At 31.6% G+C, this 17342-nt stretch overlaps 4 protein-coding genes across 4 annotated transcripts; 2 read left to right on the top strand and 2 right to left on the bottom strand.

Moving 5' to 3' along the window:
• Positions 1–7493: 7493 nt before the first annotated feature.
• LOC108754550 lies at positions 7494–9942 on the bottom strand. The gene is made up of 4 exons (XM_018496953.1): positions 9782–9942; positions 8882–9026; positions 8441–8512; positions 7494–8123 (listed from the first exon to the last, which is right to left on the bottom strand). The coding sequence occupies exons 1-4, from the start codon at positions 9832–9834 to the stop codon at positions 7992–7994; spliced, it is 402 nt and encodes a 133-aa protein (XP_018352455.1). The 5' UTR covers positions 9835–9942; the 3' UTR covers positions 7494–7991.
• Positions 9943–12234: 2292 nt separating this feature from the next.
• Positions 12235–13670, top strand: LOC108754549 (biogenesis of lysosome-related organelles complex 1 subunit 5). The gene is made up of 4 exons (XM_018496952.1): positions 12235–12323; positions 12452–12534; positions 13221–13409; positions 13490–13670. Exons 1-4 carry the CDS (start codon positions 12305–12307, stop codon positions 13655–13657), a joined length of 459 nt encoding a protein of 152 aa, XP_018352454.1. The 5' UTR covers positions 12235–12304; the 3' UTR covers positions 13658–13670.
• A 7-nt stretch (positions 13671–13677) lies between these two features.
• Positions 13678–14724, top strand: LOC108754547 (transmembrane protein 199). Its single transcript, XM_018496950.1, has 2 exons — positions 13678–14193; positions 14287–14724. Exons 1-2 carry the CDS (start codon positions 13764–13766, stop codon positions 14529–14531), a joined length of 675 nt encoding a protein of 224 aa, XP_018352452.1. The 5' UTR covers positions 13678–13763; the 3' UTR covers positions 14532–14724.
• Positions 14725–14953: 229 nt separating this feature from the next.
• LOC108754548 (chromatin accessibility complex protein 1-like) lies at positions 14954–17136 on the bottom strand. Its single transcript, XM_018496951.1, has 2 exons — positions 16909–17136; positions 14954–15500 (listed from the first exon to the last, which is right to left on the bottom strand). The coding sequence occupies exons 1-2, from the start codon at positions 17041–17043 to the stop codon at positions 15099–15101; spliced, it is 537 nt and encodes a 178-aa protein (XP_018352453.1). The 5' UTR covers positions 17044–17136; the 3' UTR covers positions 14954–15098.
• Between the last annotated feature and the right edge of the window lie 206 nt (positions 17137–17342).

Here is a 17342-nt window from a genome sequence, read left to right on the forward strand (position 1 = left end):
ATATATTAAAATTTTCATCTTAAAATGATTTCAGAAATCTTCCCTTAAGCGTTCGGGTCTTTACGAGACACCGTGTATATAACGCGTATATATATTGCTTCTCATCACACTCTGCCGAGTGTGTATTCGCAACGTACTCTCTAAATCTGAATTAGTGGATAATTACTTGGCATATTTGGTATTGAATAACCAGTGATATTAACTAAAAAAAGAAAGAAAGTTTAAGCATTATATAATTAAAATACTGACATTTGCACGTTAATTTCAATTCTAATATCATATTCATTGAATTTATGCACTAATAAGGTTAATTAGATCACATAATAAAAGTTAGCTCTAAGTTAAAAATTTCATATTTTATTTACTTATTACCCCAGTAGCATATTGAGCTGACTGATACAATATCAGTGATTATCCACTGATTCAAATTTAGAAAGTATGCATTTGCAAAAAACAATTTCTATTTACTTTTAGATAAAAAATCATACTATTTTATTTACTACTGTAATTATTTACTGTATATAATTAACAATTTTACCATGAATTAGAACAATTTCTGATTATATTTCAAAATAATATAAGATTTTTATATTGTACCGAGGTATCGCCACTTTCCAAAAATTTCAAAATTATCTTTTAGAGAATCGCGTGCTCGCGAATTCTACAAAATAATAGAAACTAAAGCAACGAAGCTGCTTATTTGGAATGCACGAAAATAACGGACGATAACGAGCTCGCGTTAGAAAAGCAAGGACTAAGCAGGGCTTGGCATAGATGGATATGCAAAGGTGCAAACTGCAAGGTGAGAACAATCACAAAGCTTGTCGGACGTACCGTCAGTCCCGACATGTCGCTAATAGGTAAACACACGTGCATAAACATACCCTTATCCGTGGAAGATGTATGTGCCTATATGCTCGAACTGGTCCAGAGAAACCGAAATTACATCGAGGGAACGCCGAACTTCCGCCAAACTTCCGCAGAAACCTCGGATTAAAGTCCAATAATCGGATATTTACGTACTATATATACAGGGAGATTGAAGAATAAAGTCAAACAAAAAGTTTAAACAACGCAAAAATGTCTGAAAAACATCTTGATATTTTAATTCCAATTATATTATGAAGTTACAAGCGTAACAAGCATAATAACCCATTCGTTAAAACTTGCAAATATTATATAGCGGCTCTCTCTTTTTGTCACGTTGCGCCATGCTGTGATTTTTTTCATTTCTTTACAGAAAAAATAAAGCACACACACCCAAATCGGTATCTGTTGCAAGGAACGCTTCCCAAAAATATAAAATATATTTAATTATACAAACATTTATTTTATGTATTTTATTCCTTTTATAAAAGTAATAAACATCGAATTCGCATTCGATGAATAATCTTTTTGAGCTTGATGATTAATAATAATTTTTAATATTTTATGCAAAGTTTAATATTTTCTATACTAATTTGATAACATTTCAATGTTAAGGTTATTCACTTACCATTATCTCTTTGATAAGATAGCTGTGACGTCAGAAGCGAGAAACAAAATAAAAATTCTTACAAAAATTATATTTAAACAGAAATATTTTTCAATAAAAGCATTTTTTCAATAACATTTGTACTCGATAGACTAGACTTATAAAATATACCGAAAATTATATTCTTGTTTTGAAGAAAAATTAGATTATATTTATTTATTTCTGTACAGAGTGGCACACGAAATGTTGTATCATTTAATTATTTCGTTATAACTCTACTTGTTTAGTATCGGTTTTTTTTAACTGTGTAAGCAAATTTTGTATTTTGTAGAAATTCTGTTAGGTGTGTCATCACAAGTCGAAATTGGGCAGAGATAAAATTGATAAAAGTTCACACACCAGTTTATGAAACGGATAACGAATTGACTTAAAATATTGAATATAAAGTGAAAGTTATATTGTTTTTCACGAAAACAGTGAGATAAACTCGGCAATAGAAACTCGGAGACATTTCCGTCTATATCGTACTGTCCAGGGGTATTATCTGAAATTTTGTGTTGAAAAGTAGCTAGTCAAACACGAGAGGTTGTGAAATAAAATAGCAATCATATTGAATGTTATTATCCATTGGAGACAATTTTCCAGGCTTTAATAATTAATTTTATACCAGTTCTTCACTCTGCATTTCGCAAATTAATGTAAACTACACCTTCACCTCGTAATTCATTTCCAGATATATGATTATTTATTAACTAACAAAATAAAAAAGAGTTTTTGATATATTTTACATGTCAGTTTTATTGATTATTAGTGTCGTTTTATTGAAATGTTTCCAAATTTTATTATATATTTTCTCGCTTTTGACGTCATACTCTGAGACATATTTATGTATATATATATATATATATATATATATATAGTAGTGGAGAATAGCAGTTTTAAATTTAAATTCTCATGTGCTTTTAGAGATAAAAATGAAAGAAAAATTATATATCGAAATTGGTGAATAAAAATTCTAACGAATAATTTTAATTTGCACGTATTCATAAAAGTTTGTAATTTAGATATTTAGATTTAATTATAAAGGATTAAGAATTTATTTGCATTTTTGTAAAAATAATTCCGTGAAATGTCTAATATTTAATCTCTACTCAAAAATAAATTTAATTTAATAATTTCGACTGATGGTAAAGAGCATATTGCAAATTTTTTTTATTATCTCGACTCGCACTCATCTGAAATTTAATAGAATATTTGGCATGTTGCAGTCATACGTAACATTAGTAGATCAAATAGAATATTTATTTCCGATGATATGGATTTCGGTTCTCAATCCACGTTATTCTCTTCGTTGATAATTTATTAAACGAATTCTAATTATAGATTCTTTTCTTCACGATGATCTTTTTATAAGCGAGAACTTAATCCCTCTCTTCGTCTTAGCTTCTTCTCGGCCTTATCTCGGTCCAATTCTTCGCTCTATTTCGATCACTTTTTCTATTCGAAAGCATTCATTATCTCTAGTTCTGCTAGTGACTTCGCATTAATGGTTCGACATATAAAATACGTTCCTACTAAAGTGGCATTAAGATGATTGATAAAATAATTTGCAATTTATTAAAATCCCGACATTGAAAAAAATTATAAGTATCTGTTTTATAATAAGGACTAACAGAAGAAGAAATTTATTTACTTTAACCTACAAAGCCAAAAACGGACTTGGTTTTCAGTTTCATTTAGGCTCAGTTTCACCAAAGATTAACTTTAATCTCGGTTTAACTTTCTCTATTTACCTTTCTCTAATTCTTACAATTAGATAAAGGTAAAGAGTGAATCGAACCGAGATTAAAGTTAATCTTACGTTGGTGGGGAACTGGACCTTTATCACACGTATATCCCATCCATGTGTTCTTGGTTAACTGAAAATCCGATATTAAAATGTTACTATTACTTAAACCTACCTACCTTTCTTATATGTATTTCACAGCCAGGGAATGGAAGTAACATCGTTACTTTGTTATAATAACGATTGGTAATAACGTGAATTTTTTATGACCGTAATGATAACATCAGAGAAAATCTGAATATCTGGAAATGAATTGGGAAGTCATTCGTTACTGAAAAAAAGTAACTCTGCCAATCTTAGCGTTTGGTTAGTTACCGTAAAAAATTGCAACGTTATTATCAGGGATGGGCAAAATAAACAAAAAATTTTATTTAAATACAAAATACAAAATACTGTCAAAAAAGTATCCAAATACGAAATACAAAATACTTTCAATAAAATAAAAATGTATTTAAATACGCATTTTAATGACGCATTATGGATATTACATTTCAAATACTGCCCATCCTTGGCTGAGACACAACGCTAGATGTGCATTCCGTTTGTTCGATTTTAACTGTCATTAAAAAAATATTTACATAATTTTAATGTATTTAGTATTTACAAATTTAAAATACAAAATACTAAAAAAAAAAGGTATTTAAATGCAAAATACAAAAATGTATTTACATACATATTTTAAATACATGTATTTCAAATATTGCCTACTCTTGGTTATTACCAAATCGTTATTACAAAAAATAACGACAAAAGTAACTTTCTTCAATTCCTGAATTTTACAATCTTTTTTATTCTACTATCTTTACGCTAATCTACATTAATATTACAAATGTTACCATAGGGACTGATTTTATGTAAATCTCACAAAAGACTCACTCTCTATGGAGTGACTCGCGCGTTCGTCAGAAGATTAACGTACCGTCGATATTCCGTCGATTGTTCCACATTCATGCGTTCCACAGACGCTGTCAGTCCTATGTAGATGTCCATCGATGATTGACTCATGTGTCATCGCCATGGCGATAGTAACGGTGGAGGCATCAGGCCTTTACAACATTCGATGCGTGGCACATGACGGGACGCGGTAAGGTAACAAGGATTTAATCGAGTCGGGGATGGGTGTATTAACGTGTGTATGTTTATGTGTGGGTGCGTCCGCGTAATACCTTGTGGCGAAGAGACTAAAACCGGAAACCCGCAATTAGTTACCTCAATTTCCGTTTCGTTTAATTGTACCGCTACAACGGACGCAGCCGATATATATATGAACGATGCGAACGCAAAGGAAGACATTGCCGAATGAATTCTGAATTACTGCTAAATTACGTGTGGGATATCACTGTAATAGAGATCGTACTGGATATTTGAAACGGAAAACCATTTTCATAAACATGTACTGAGAGAAAAATGTTTGATATTTGTAATTACAATTACATATTACTATAATTATGATTCTAGATAAAAACTGTTGGTATTTGTAATTATAATTACATATTACTATAATTATGATTATTACCCCTACTCTGCTATAATATTAGTAATAATAATCATATGTACAGTTCTAGCAACAAATGTATATAATTGGCAACTTGAAATATAACTATAATTATAATTATTATAATCATAAAAACAGTTGAAATTACCATAAAAATGATTCAAATGATTATTATATATAAAATAATAGTAATTTAAATTATTTTTGTGATCATTTCAACAATTGTTATGTGATTGTAATAATTATAATAATTATAATTATCATTTCAGGTTGCCAATTATATATGTATGTTGCTAAAACTATACGTATAGTCTATTACTATATAGTATTATTACTAATATTATAGCAATAATAATCATAATTATAGTAATATGTAATTATGGTTACAAATACCAAACATTTTTCTCTCAGTGTATTCATGTCTATATGGCATTTGCTGAAAGATCTAAAATTTGGATGGATACAGATTTGAAAATAATTTTGTTGGACTCAAAATAATATCGGAAATTAAAAAAAATTGCAAAAGATTTTAATATTCTATACATCCACTGATTTGAATTTTCAACAAGATTATTTTGATGGTCCAATAAAATTATTTTTAGATCTATATCCAGCAAAATTTTAGATCTTTCAGCAAAATTGGCCTTTCCATGTAGAAAATAAAAATACGAATGAATATTGTAAATGACAAGTAAATTAAGTCATTTTTAATTAAATCTAAAAAAAAATGTAAAGTAAACTTCTTTAATTACATTTAAAAATCTAATTAAGTTAAAAATCTCCGCTGAACATGTTTCAGCGAAAGCCCGCTCAGTTATTAAAATTAATGCGTTAATTAGTTATTTAAATTATTAAAATTAATCGTTCATGGATGATATCGATGCATGATTCTTCTTTTATTATTATTTTTCAGATATTAAAATTCGAATCTTTTGTGATATATCCAAGATACGATTATATCGCGAAAAAAGTAAAATGAAAAAGTGTTCCAATAATATTTCCTTGGTCAATTAATTGATGCGCGGCGGGGCAGAAGCAGTATCGACCGTTTGGAACCGTGATGATCAGGACTTGCCTTCGAAAACGAACGGGGCACCTCCATTAAAATCGAGCGAGGAAAGGACGACAAAACCTCCGTTGCACAATGGCCTCCGTGGTAAGCTCTATATAGAGAATCCGTTGGAGTTCGAAGGAGAACTCGTCTCCTCAGGAAGTCAGGAGAGACGGGAAAGCGATAACAAACCGTCCGTTCAATGGTGGCGGCTGGGACAAGACTCTGAGAACGCCATCGTCGAAATGGAGGATATCTCGAGAGTCGATGTGCAATGGACTCCGCGCCACGTTCATACCCGGCCGCAGCAGTCGGCTCGACGTATACGTGGTGGAACGCTCGAACGTAATTTTCAAGTCGATTCCATCAGCGAAACTTTCATCGAAGACTATCATTTATCGGAGCTTGCGCACACAATTTGACATTTCTTCGATTAAGTCTGATTGTGAGATGAAATCTCCGTTAGGCTAAGACGAAATTGACTGAAAAGCGAGATCTTATTATATCTCTGTCACTTGAAACCCAATCGAATGAAATCCTTCGAGCCTTAATGTTATTCCTAATGTTAAATCGTTTTTTTTTTTGTATTAGACTAACGAATCTATTGGTATCTCTATCGGAGAGAGAATCAACTGTAAACTTTGTCGAGAGTCGTGTATGCACAATTTCCACGTTTAACGATACACCCTGTACAATCAGCCGTACTCTGGCATTTGTACTCGGCAAAAGAAGATTCGGTCGGGAACAAATACCGTTTAATGCTTTCAAGCGCACTAGTCTCGGAGTGAGCTTTGACTTTTAGATACGCGAGAGCACAAGTGGGATTAAATCTCTGTCGATAATCGGAGCCTGTAATAGTGGAAAATGCAGAGAGCCATGTATTTCTATCGGAGCGCATGTTTTATTGTTTAAAAGTGATAAAAAGATTTTTATTATTAATTATTAATATAATATTATTTTTATTAAATTTCTAATATAAACTAAATGCCTAATTAAAATATATCAAGCAGGAAACACCTGGAAAATAGAAATTGAAGTTGTCTGTTAAACGTTTCTATTACGATGTCTATTAGAGATTTGTTTGGCTTCCTCTGATAAAAGAGTATTGGTAGGTAAAAGAGAGTGTAGAATAGAATTGAATTGGCAATTTAAAAGGTGAACAACTAAAACAGAATTAAAAGAAAAAACTACGTAAAAAAAACATCACTTTGTTACAAGATGCAAGTTTTTTAAATAATAATTTTTAATAATTTTTAAACTTAAAGTTTTGAGCAGCTTTTAAATGTAAGTAGTAGTATAAATTTATGTCAAAATATTAATAATTTTTAAATTTATATCGCAAACCATCCCGATAATTTTTCATTACAGAAAAGCTCTAAATAACATAAAAAAATAACATAAGTGTGTTAAATAAAATAAAATTAATATTGTGAATTGGTACATTTGATTTTCTGTTTAAAGTAAATTCTTTCTTAATAAATTAGCAAATAAGCTTCCTTTCATCAAAAGTAAATACCACTTATAAAAGAAACTTTATATCTCTACTCTTTATTGATTTATTATCATTTACAATTTAAAAATGTGTTAATTTACACAATTTCTTCATAAAGACAGAGCATAATGCGGAATGCAGATAAATTTTTCGGCGGACAGATTTTTCGTTCTGCGATGGATCAAGCATTTTGGAGTTGCAGTACTCTTTAACGATATTATTATATTTTCAGCTCAAGCTTTAGCATTTGTATAAAGACTTTAATGGCAGATAGACTTCTTAGAAGTCTCGGTCTTGGCATTCGAGCTTTGTGAGGAGAACAAAGGATAAATGCATATCGGGTAATGTTCCCGAAACGGCATTCTTCAAATTCTAAATAAATTTATCCGACCTGCTATTGTTGTTTTGCGTATTTTATTATTTGTTCATATACGCGCGCGTGCGTGCGTACGTATGTATGTATGATATATTCTTACAAATCTGCAGAAAATTGCTAATTGCAAATATCGAGCTAAAAATTACACGCGTGTAATGTTACCGTAGTGGTATATTGATTACACGTTATTACGTAATCAATAGTAAGGTACTCGTTAGTGGAAATAAGCGAGAAATAATGAATTGGATGCAAGCTCGTTAATTCTCTATTATCGACATCGCCTTGTCACAAATAACTGCCTTCCCTTCGTGACAGCAAATGGGTTCGGTGCTCTCCAAACCAGTGGATGTCCAAAGAGTCATATTACACGATTTCATATATACAGCCACCTGTGGAACAGCAAAAAGCTGAATTAACAAAACGCGTTGTTTTATTGCTGCGAAAATTACAATCTAAAAAAAACATCAAGAGGGCGAAATAGTCAAAGTGATACAATTATATTTTATTCGGAAAAATAAATTTTTATTACTTCCGTTCGAAACTCCAGTCGCTTTTATGTACTACGTGCTTAGTTTTCCGTGTTATATGAAGACGAAAATTAAAGACATAGTTTAGGAGACAATTTTCAAGATTTTTAAATCAGGATTAATCTTCCATATACATAATATAAAATGTTTTATAATAAAATATGTATTGAATGTACTACCTTCAAATTTTCGACATGGGTATTCAGCTTCTCGCAAATCAGCATTGGTGCTTTATCTCGAACAGTTTCAGCCTATATAAGCACAGAAAATTAATTTTAATATTATTTTTTATTTTCATTACTCTTTTATTTTTTCAATTAGCCACTAAAAATATACATTATATCTATTCTTTTTAACTAAATTTCTTGCATGGTTCATCTTTTTTCCTTTTCTCTCTCCACGTTGAAGAGGAAAAGAGAAAAGAGTGCAAGAAGTTTAGCTAAAAAGAACAGACCTGTTGCTTGAAAGTACAATATATTATTGCCGGTCTAAAATTATTTATACTCGTATATTCCTGATTGGAAAATCACATTTTTCCTAATTAATGAAAAAGTCACGTAACAGCAGAAATGTCCGAGAAATAATGCGAAATAGAATGAGTTCTCGTTATGAATACTCACCAAGGCGATACATAATTGTTGACACTTTTCTGCGCCTTCTTGATCGCAACTCACATTGAATTGCAACCTGTGTTCTATTATCGACTTCGTCCCCGGAACTGGAAACACTGCGCAACTGCATGCATTCTCCGTGATTTCCTCTTGCCTGGTAAAATACAATTTCTTTTAAAATGCAATATTGCAATAATTGTGAGATCGATTGCGAGACTAAAATATTACATTTCGAAGAAAATTAGATTTATGTGAGCTAATTTGACATTAATTATTTCAAAGAAAAAAGAGCGTACACTTAGACAAGTAACTTTGTAATCAAGAATGATCAAGTGAGATTATTATTTCATTTGTCCATATATTGTTCCTATATTATCGTGATCAATTGCATTACATTAATGCATCTATTTTGAACTTTTGGATATAATTATATTATAATATAATTTAATTATATAAGAACTTTGAAATACAATTATAATTTAATCTTTTCAAGTCAATGCATATTTTTTTCATTTTTTCACTATCGTGTTTCACAAGATTCCTGCTAAAAATGTGAAAGTGAAAACAAGATAAAATCTGTAAAACTGTTTTTTTGTTATTTGAAGGGTGAGGTGTTTGAGACGTCATAACGAAAAATTCGCACAAGAATATAAAAACATTTACTGTTTAAAAGTTTCGATATAGCACCGGGTACATCGACAGAAGAATAATTGTATAATTATAGTATATACTTAATTAATATATATTATACTTTATATATTATACATATATATTTGTACATATATTATATAATTTCATTATAGTTACAATATAATCATAATTAAAATTAGAACTTAATACATTCAGAAATTTGCAATTAGTTTTTTGCAAGCAAAATATATTTAAATATTCGTGATGTCACTATCTTACGTCGTAAGAGGCAAGAGTGCCATCAGAAGAAGGAATCGTCCCGCTGTCTTCATTGTACACCTCAATTTACACCTCGCGTTCGAGATCGTTACGAATAAACCGCGATTATCACGGACGATCGAGCTGCACGCGGCATATGTAGACTCGCGTAATCGCTCCGCTTATCCTCTCTCCTCGTACGTACATATACATATATGTAAGTGCGCACGGTGGAATGCATGCGTAATCATGCGATACCATTGTTAGTCGCAGGCGTCCTCTTCGCAATGGTTCGAATTTTACGTCGATATCCAATCGCGGTGTTCCTACAGAGATAATAACTGTCGCGATGCAACCCGAGAATACCATCGTCGAACGCATGCATTCGCCGGCGTTCGTTTCGTCGACATAACGTTATCAGCCACGAAAAATATACGCGGAATTCCTATTAATACGATGTTGTTTTGATATTTATCGATCGATTCTTTTTCTTCCCGTAACGTCTGCTTTCAAAACTGCATATTTACTTGCATCTTTCGACGTCTTATTCTCCGAAAGGTTCCTTAACTCTCCGAACCACTTGCTTCTTGAAAAATTTTTCCCTAGGAGGGTTTTCCTGCAAACTGTACGTGTCCTCGAAATCTATTGATAAAATATAAATGTGATATAAATAAATGAAATAACATCTGGAAACAGAAATGATACGCTATTCTACGAAAGGTTCCCTGATCTTCGATCGTTCTCTCTCGATTCCTCTCTCTCTAACTTTAAAACTACTTACTTCTCGAACAAGTTTTCCCTGGGAGATTTTCCAACAAATTGTGGTCTCAAAATATAGATAAATAAAATACAAATACGATATAAATAAATGAAATAGCATCTAGAAATAGAAACAGAAAATAATGTTAGGAATACTCATATTATACAAGTGGTGTTTTTATACGTAACTAATTAGTATTTTATCACAGCTTTTAATGTACATTAATGTATTCAACCGAGTTTATCATAAATTTTACAGAGAATATATATATATATATATATATATAATATAAAATATAAATATACAATATAAATTTACAACATCAATGAAAAGTGTTTATATAACAGCATAAAACAGAATACGTACGCTTATTTGCATATAATAATTTTCTCTCTGACATATAGAGTTACGAGAGACTAAAATTATACATTTGAATTAATATTAAAAATATAAAATTTTAGTTTTAAAACGATATACTTTTTGTATGGGAAATTCGGCTTCTGACAAAAAAATTTGCACTGTTTCTTTTTTAGAAAAATGCATTCACAATCTTATTCCTAAAATCTCTTCATCTTTAATCTAAATATTCAAACATTTTAAAAAGACATTCCACCTCGCTATTAGTTGATCCAATCTTTTTATAAAATAACATTTTGTTAAATAACAAAACATTAATTCTATTAAAGTAAACTTATCAAAATGTACAATAATAAGATTAGAATTTAATTATTAAGATATAATTATAAGTGTTCACAAAATAGTGCAAATATTGCTTAGTAAATTAATTACCAAAATTTTATTAATTGGAGCTTCACCGAGAAATCTCCCATTATATTATTAAATTATATTTCGCAACATTCCGGACGAGAATACAATCTATAAGGAAAAAATAACAAAGAATAAAATAATAAAATAATTAATATTATTAGTATTATTAAATTACCAAAATTAATATACACTATAATATTACTAAATTACTAAAATTAATATACTAATATTACTAAATTGTCAAAATCAATATTATTAATATTACTATCTAATTATAACAATAAAATAATTTGTTTTTTCTGTTTTATCTTTTCAGTATTGGCCAAGAAATTCTATTGTTTTCTCTTCTCGCGGTTGCGGTTCAGATGATTCAGTAGTGCAACCATGTGACCGGCGTATCGCCGTCTGCGCAACGTGTAGCCATTCTACTAGTCCGACATATGCTCGTTTGTACCAATTGTGGATTAACTTTAGAGCCTCTTTCACCAACCCCGATTAACGCTAATCGATGGTTAACTCAATCATCACGATTGCCAGTGCGAGAGACAAACACAAAGGAGGAAGAGAGAGAAGACATTTTGATACATAAAATTGTTGGCACTTCTGCGAGTTGATCGTAGATTAATTTAATCAGAAGTTGATGAAAGAGGCCCTTAATTTCGATTTAACTTACTCTTCACCTTTTTCTAGTTCTAAGGATTATAAAAAGAATTAAGAAGAGTAAATTAAACCAATCAATCCACATTGGTAGAAATAGTGTTCCTATAGGAACACTAGGGATGCATTCGGGGAGACACTATCAGTGCTATTTGTGCCATTCTATTTTCATTGTTTATTAGACGTAAAACAAAGATAGATAACACAAATAGCGCTGATAGCGCGATTCTCGAATGCAGCCTAGGTAGAAACAAGCCATAGCGGCCAGTTTAGTATGTACAGTAGTACAGTCAGTCACGTGATAGGTATATACATTGCCGTCTGACGTGTCACGTGTCGTCTGTTCTACTGACACCGACATGGCATCCGTCATCAAAGGTGCGACATTCACGGTATCGTTCTAAAACGCATGAAAATGCTTGCACGTATAATTGAAGGACGATATACATAGCGCACTTAACATTAGGTATTAGCACACTATCATTGAATCATACGCGTTTCCGCAGACACGGGCGAGATCTGGGGTAGATTGTTCGACCATCGTCCGTTCATCCAGGGGGAGGTCACGTTCTTCCTGCGAGAATTTCAGGTGAGCTCCTGCTGATCGCGGACTTGGTATGACAGCGACGTTACCTCGGCACCACCGTCATGCCGATTAAACGAATTGGAATTTAAGTAGAGATATTCGCTCGCGATGTAATTTAAATGCGTGGACATAACCTACAAGTTGTGAAGACTTCAATTATAAACAAAAATGCTGATGAAAATTATGATTGCTCTTGTCTGCATGATAAAACGTTTTAATATTCTTTTTTAAAAAGCTTCTTTTAGTTATCAATTTATAAATCTTTAGAATTTATATTATATTTATTCTTAATTAGTATTTGTGGGTTCGGTGTGTATTCGTAAATTCAGATTTTTTTACGTTGTAAAAAAATTGTTATATTCGCAACCTTACATAATTTTACGTTGCATGATCTTATTCCTTGAATTTTTTGACCTTAAAGATGAAAAAAAATATTTACTTATATAAATTTTAAGCCAAAGTATATTAATTTAAAGTATACTGGACCTAATAATACCAATTAAAGAAATGTTCAGAGCCAATATCGATCAGAGTTAATTTAAATTTATATCGTGACATCAGTATTGTTTGTATTATAGAAATTCTTGTATAGCAAGCATTTAAATATTATATTAATATATATATTTAAATGTACACAGTAATAAGTTTTTCAATACAGAATGATTCTACAAGATTGCATTCATTATTAGGAAAAGAGATCTGACAGGGAGGTAGAACGTCTGTTTAAAATACTAGAGTATACGACAGAACTGAAGGAGAGCCAGTTAGATCGCACTGAGCAACTTGGCGATTGTCATTTACCTAGCCTCAAGGCAAATGTCGATGTCGCGCTGAGTATGTGCAACCGTGTTTTACAGAGGGAGGAAAATTTCGATAGTGTACGTATGCCAGCTTTTATATTTTTTATTTACTTTACGTGACCTAAGAAAGGATAAATTCATATAGAAACTTTTTGTAGGATAACGTTTTGAGTGAGAACAGATTGCTTAGGAAAAAGGAGTGGGAGAAATTCATAAATGATATGAGCAATAAGTGTGAAAAAGTGGACCAAACTTTCCAGGAGAAAGAAAACGAAATACAGGAGTTCTATGTTGACTTGGAAAAGAAATTGCATATTACATCATAACAATTATTTTTTAGTCTATCCGTGCATTACCTCTCCTAGAGTATTTTAGCGTTTAATAAAGACCTAATTATTTCCTTAAGATAGAGTGTATTAAATTTATTTAAATATGCCACTAGAGTCGATTGTAGATCCTACTGTAATGATAAAACCATCTAAGAAATTGACAGATTTCATCTTGTACAATGTAAAAGACACAGATGGTGCACCGGATGGCATCACATCCTTGCACAGCAAATCAAAAAAATTCAAAAAAGAGAAGATTTCAAATGTCACGTTAAAAATCGAGGATCTCAGATGGCTGAACAAGTATCTGAAAGAGAACAGAAAAACTGCAACGAAAAAAATCTACCTGCACGAACTTTTCGATGATTCTGATGTAATATTACCGACGCCAAAGGAGACGCCACGAAATCCAGAATTGGAGGCCAGAATACAAAAATTAGCGGCGCAACAAAACAACAGAGAATATCAAGCAATGACGAAAAGTATCGATTCTTCGCGAAAATTCCTACCGGAAGACAGTGTCGCGTATCAAAGTAAACAAAATATTTTTATATAATATTTTTAATCTATAAAATGCCTGTAAAAGACAATTTAACGCGGGTTTCTAATATTATTTTATTTTGCAGTGAAGCAGATAAACAAGCAACTGATCGCCGTCGCGCAATTTGTATTTTCTGTGATAGCTGGCTTCGCTTTTGGTTTCATTGGAGTAGAACTAATAGTCGGGGACCTAGACTTCGGGTTTAGATTACTCCTAGGTATAATTTGCGCGCTAATTATAGCATTGGCCGAGATCTATTTTCTAGCTTTAAAATTAAATGAGTACGGTTTCGATGTCACATCCAAATCGACAAAATCACATCAAGACTAACGTTCCAAGTTTCCAGTTCAGTCGTTCCATTAATGAATATATGTTATAGCAAAAATATAATCTTAAAATGCTAATATAAAGCAATACGTAAGCTACTTTTGCTAACTTTGTATTGTACAAAAATTTGTTAAATGTACATCGCTCGCCTACGATTATATATACAACATTCTTAAAGACCAAATAAAACGAGATATTATGATATCATTGATTTATTATTATCAAAATAAAAATCAATTTTAATTTTTAAATATGATAAAACATGATTATAAATAAATATTAATGTCATGAGATATATATGTACAAAAATATATGCGAAAAGAGGCATGTGTAAAAAGATCTTAATAGTGTACTTTCATATTCGATTCTGAGCATATAAAAATAATTATTTTTTTCTAAGATAAAATTCTCATGATCTATTACAAATTTTGTGACTGTGTTTATTTGTTCTGCAATATAGACGCACGATCTTGGTACTAGATAAATCTTGTTAATCTACGACAGTTTATAAAAAAATAAACCAAAATTTGTTAAATAATCGAAGTCTGTTGGAAGCAGAAATCGACGAATTCATCTCTTATTGTTCTCTTCACTGTCACTTTTCACACTGCTTTCACTTTTGTCACTGTCTGAATGACAAGCACCATTCTCCTTGGTTTCACTTTCCTGTTCACTGCTCGACGAGTTCCCATTATCTCCCTTTGTTTCATCGCTATCTGAACAGGAGTCCGTGTCAGAGTCACTGTCGCTGTCTGAATCAGAACTGCTCTCCGAGGAACTGCTGCTGTTAGGTTCTTTGGCTGCCATCATTTCCTTAAATTGCCGAACCGTGATCTTTCTAGGCATTATTTCTCGCAGAAACTCCAGCGTGTCGTTGGTCTGTACTATCTCTGCTAGGTGTTTATAATCCAGAGAGGGTCCCTTGTTGCTTTGCATGTGTGCTTCCTCTGTCAGGTAATGTATGAAGAGTTCCTATATGCAAAGTGTTTATCTAGAGTATTGAACACTAAATTAATAAAGCCTAATAGTAATCAATTCATAGTTTAAAAACATAGAGACTATGGCATTTAAAAGACTTAAGCAGTAAGCGAAGACTAATCACAGTAGATAATACTTAAACTGTAGCAAATCCAAAATGTTGATTTGATTATTGCTTAAGTTTTTTGCGTATTACACTTTAAAGGCGAGAAAAATAAATAAAATTAGTCTACTCACTTAAAAAAATTAATATTTAATATATTGGTGACGCAAAGATTCTCCCCAGTGCACCTAGCTGCCATAAATAGAATTAGCTTAAATTAAACAGCGTACTTTATATATAACAGCCCATCAAAATTAATAAATAATGAGTCGCGAAAACATGATACCATTTTTTGTTGTATGTAATGGTTTTGTTCATGTTGCATAAAATCCCCAAATATTTTTGCATTTAAAATGAAATAGATATACATTAGGCATTGAAAAGAGAGAAAGCAAAGACGCTGATTGCAAAAAGTGCAAGCAACATAAATAGGGTCAATGTACAATAAATCAATCTCAAAATATTCTTCAGTGGTTTTGAAACTGAAATAACATCACCTAAAAAACGCCAAATAAAAGCCAGATTATATCGAGCTATATGCAGACTGAAATGCAAAGTATTCACTTATCAAAGTATCATACATCAATATTGTAAGTTTTTTTTTATTTGATGAAGTATTTTCTAAAATGTATCCAATTTGTTTCATAAGTAAATATAACAATCAAATCCAGAAATACAGATTCTAATACCAGCAGTATTTAAACTTTGAGAACTCATTACTCAAAAAGTTCTTATTAAAAAAGGATTTGTAAACATCGTTTTAAAAACGTCTCCTCATCAATTAAAGAATATGCAATAAAAAATGGTAGTTTATAATTAAGAAATTTTAAATAACCTTGATCTGACCTAAAGACATCTTCTTAAAGCCAGTCAAGGTTATCATCTTTTTTTCCTCTAATAGCTAAGCAACTTTTGTTTGAAACATTTTTATTTTAAACTTAAGAATTTTTAGATATTCTAATGAATAATGGCACTCTATAGCATCTTTTTATTATCTTTTTTACCAACGGACATAACTAATCCACTATTTAAAACTTCTTCACCCTCATGGGTCTCATAAAGTTTTCTGTTGCTTTTACTGCCTTTATTACGGATAACATTTAAAAAAAAATATAAAAAATTGTTCAACTTGATATAAGATAATTTACAATCACTTTAGTTTGTCTGCTTTACGCTGTAAATCTCGTCACTAAGAACGCTCGGGAAACCTTTGCGTCGCCAATTGGTCATTATTTATTTAATAAATTAATGAATCGTGATAGACCTTTAGGAACGTCCTATCTAACCTCCAAATCTTACCGTGGCTTTTGTGACCAAGAACAAACCGTCCTGGCCGACGGTATCAACGCTAGGCGAGCTCTTCATAATTGTCTTTACCCTCGAGATCGGCAGACGCAGCTCTTTTAACTTCACGGAAGAACTTTGTGTGCTCATTACGCGCACTTATTCTTGCCTTCTATTTTTATTTATGTAGAAAAAACGCTAACCGAATAAAAACGACCGCAAAGAACTGACATCAACTTCCACCAAATTCTACGATTTGAAGTGCAGCGATTAGTTCGGCGATGCTCCCTCGCGCTGCAAATGGCGCTAGTTTCATTATGGAACACGAACCAAGAAGTGCAACAGAAAGGAAACCACCCTTCAATACCATGGTTATATTCGGTTTGCACGCTTACATGCTTTAAGCGCTTATAAGTATTTACATTGGGTGCATCCAGAAGCACGATCGC

The sequence above is a fragment of the Trachymyrmex septentrionalis genome, unplaced genomic scaffold, assembly GCF_001594115.1.
Source record: "Trachymyrmex septentrionalis isolate Tsep2-gDNA-1 unplaced genomic scaffold, Tsep1.0 scaffold8, whole genome shotgun sequence".
NCBI lineage: Eukaryota > Metazoa > Arthropoda > Insecta > Hymenoptera > Formicidae > Trachymyrmex > Trachymyrmex septentrionalis.

Coding starts and splice junctions, on each gene's coding strand:
- LOC108754550 (XM_018496953.1), bottom strand. CDS start 9,834: ATGAAGACAGCGGGACGATTCCTTCTTCTGATGGCACTCTTGCCTCTT. Junction 9,027..9,781: donor GCACTCTTGCCTCTTACGAC/GTAAGATAGTGA, acceptor GTATTTTACCAG/GCAAGAGGAAATCACGGAGA. Junction 8,513..8,881: donor AACAATTATGTATCGCCTTG/GTGAGTATTCAT, acceptor GTGCTTATATAG/GCTGAAACTGTTCGAGATAA.
- LOC108754549 (XM_018496952.1), top strand. Junction 12,535..13,220: donor TCTTCCTGCGAGAATTTCAG/GTGAGCTCCTGC, acceptor ATTCATTATTAG/GAAAAGAGATCTGACAGGGA. Junction 13,410..13,489: donor GGGAGGAAAATTTCGATAGT/GTACGTATGCCA, acceptor AACTTTTTGTAG/GATAACGTTTTGAGTGAGAA.
- LOC108754547 (XM_018496950.1), top strand. CDS start 13,764: ATGCCACTAGAGTCGATTGTAGATCCTACTGTAATGATAAAACCATCT. Junction 14,194..14,286: donor AGACAGTGTCGCGTATCAAA/GTAAACAAAATA, acceptor TTTATTTTGCAG/TGAAGCAGATAAACAAGCAA.
- LOC108754548 (XM_018496951.1), bottom strand. CDS start 17,043: ATGAGCACACAAAGTTCTTCCGTGAAGTTAAAAGAGCTGCGTCTGCCG. Junction 15,501..16,908: donor TCTTGGTCACAAAAGCCACG/GTAAGATTTGGA, acceptor CTTTGCATATAG/GAACTCTTCATACATTACCT.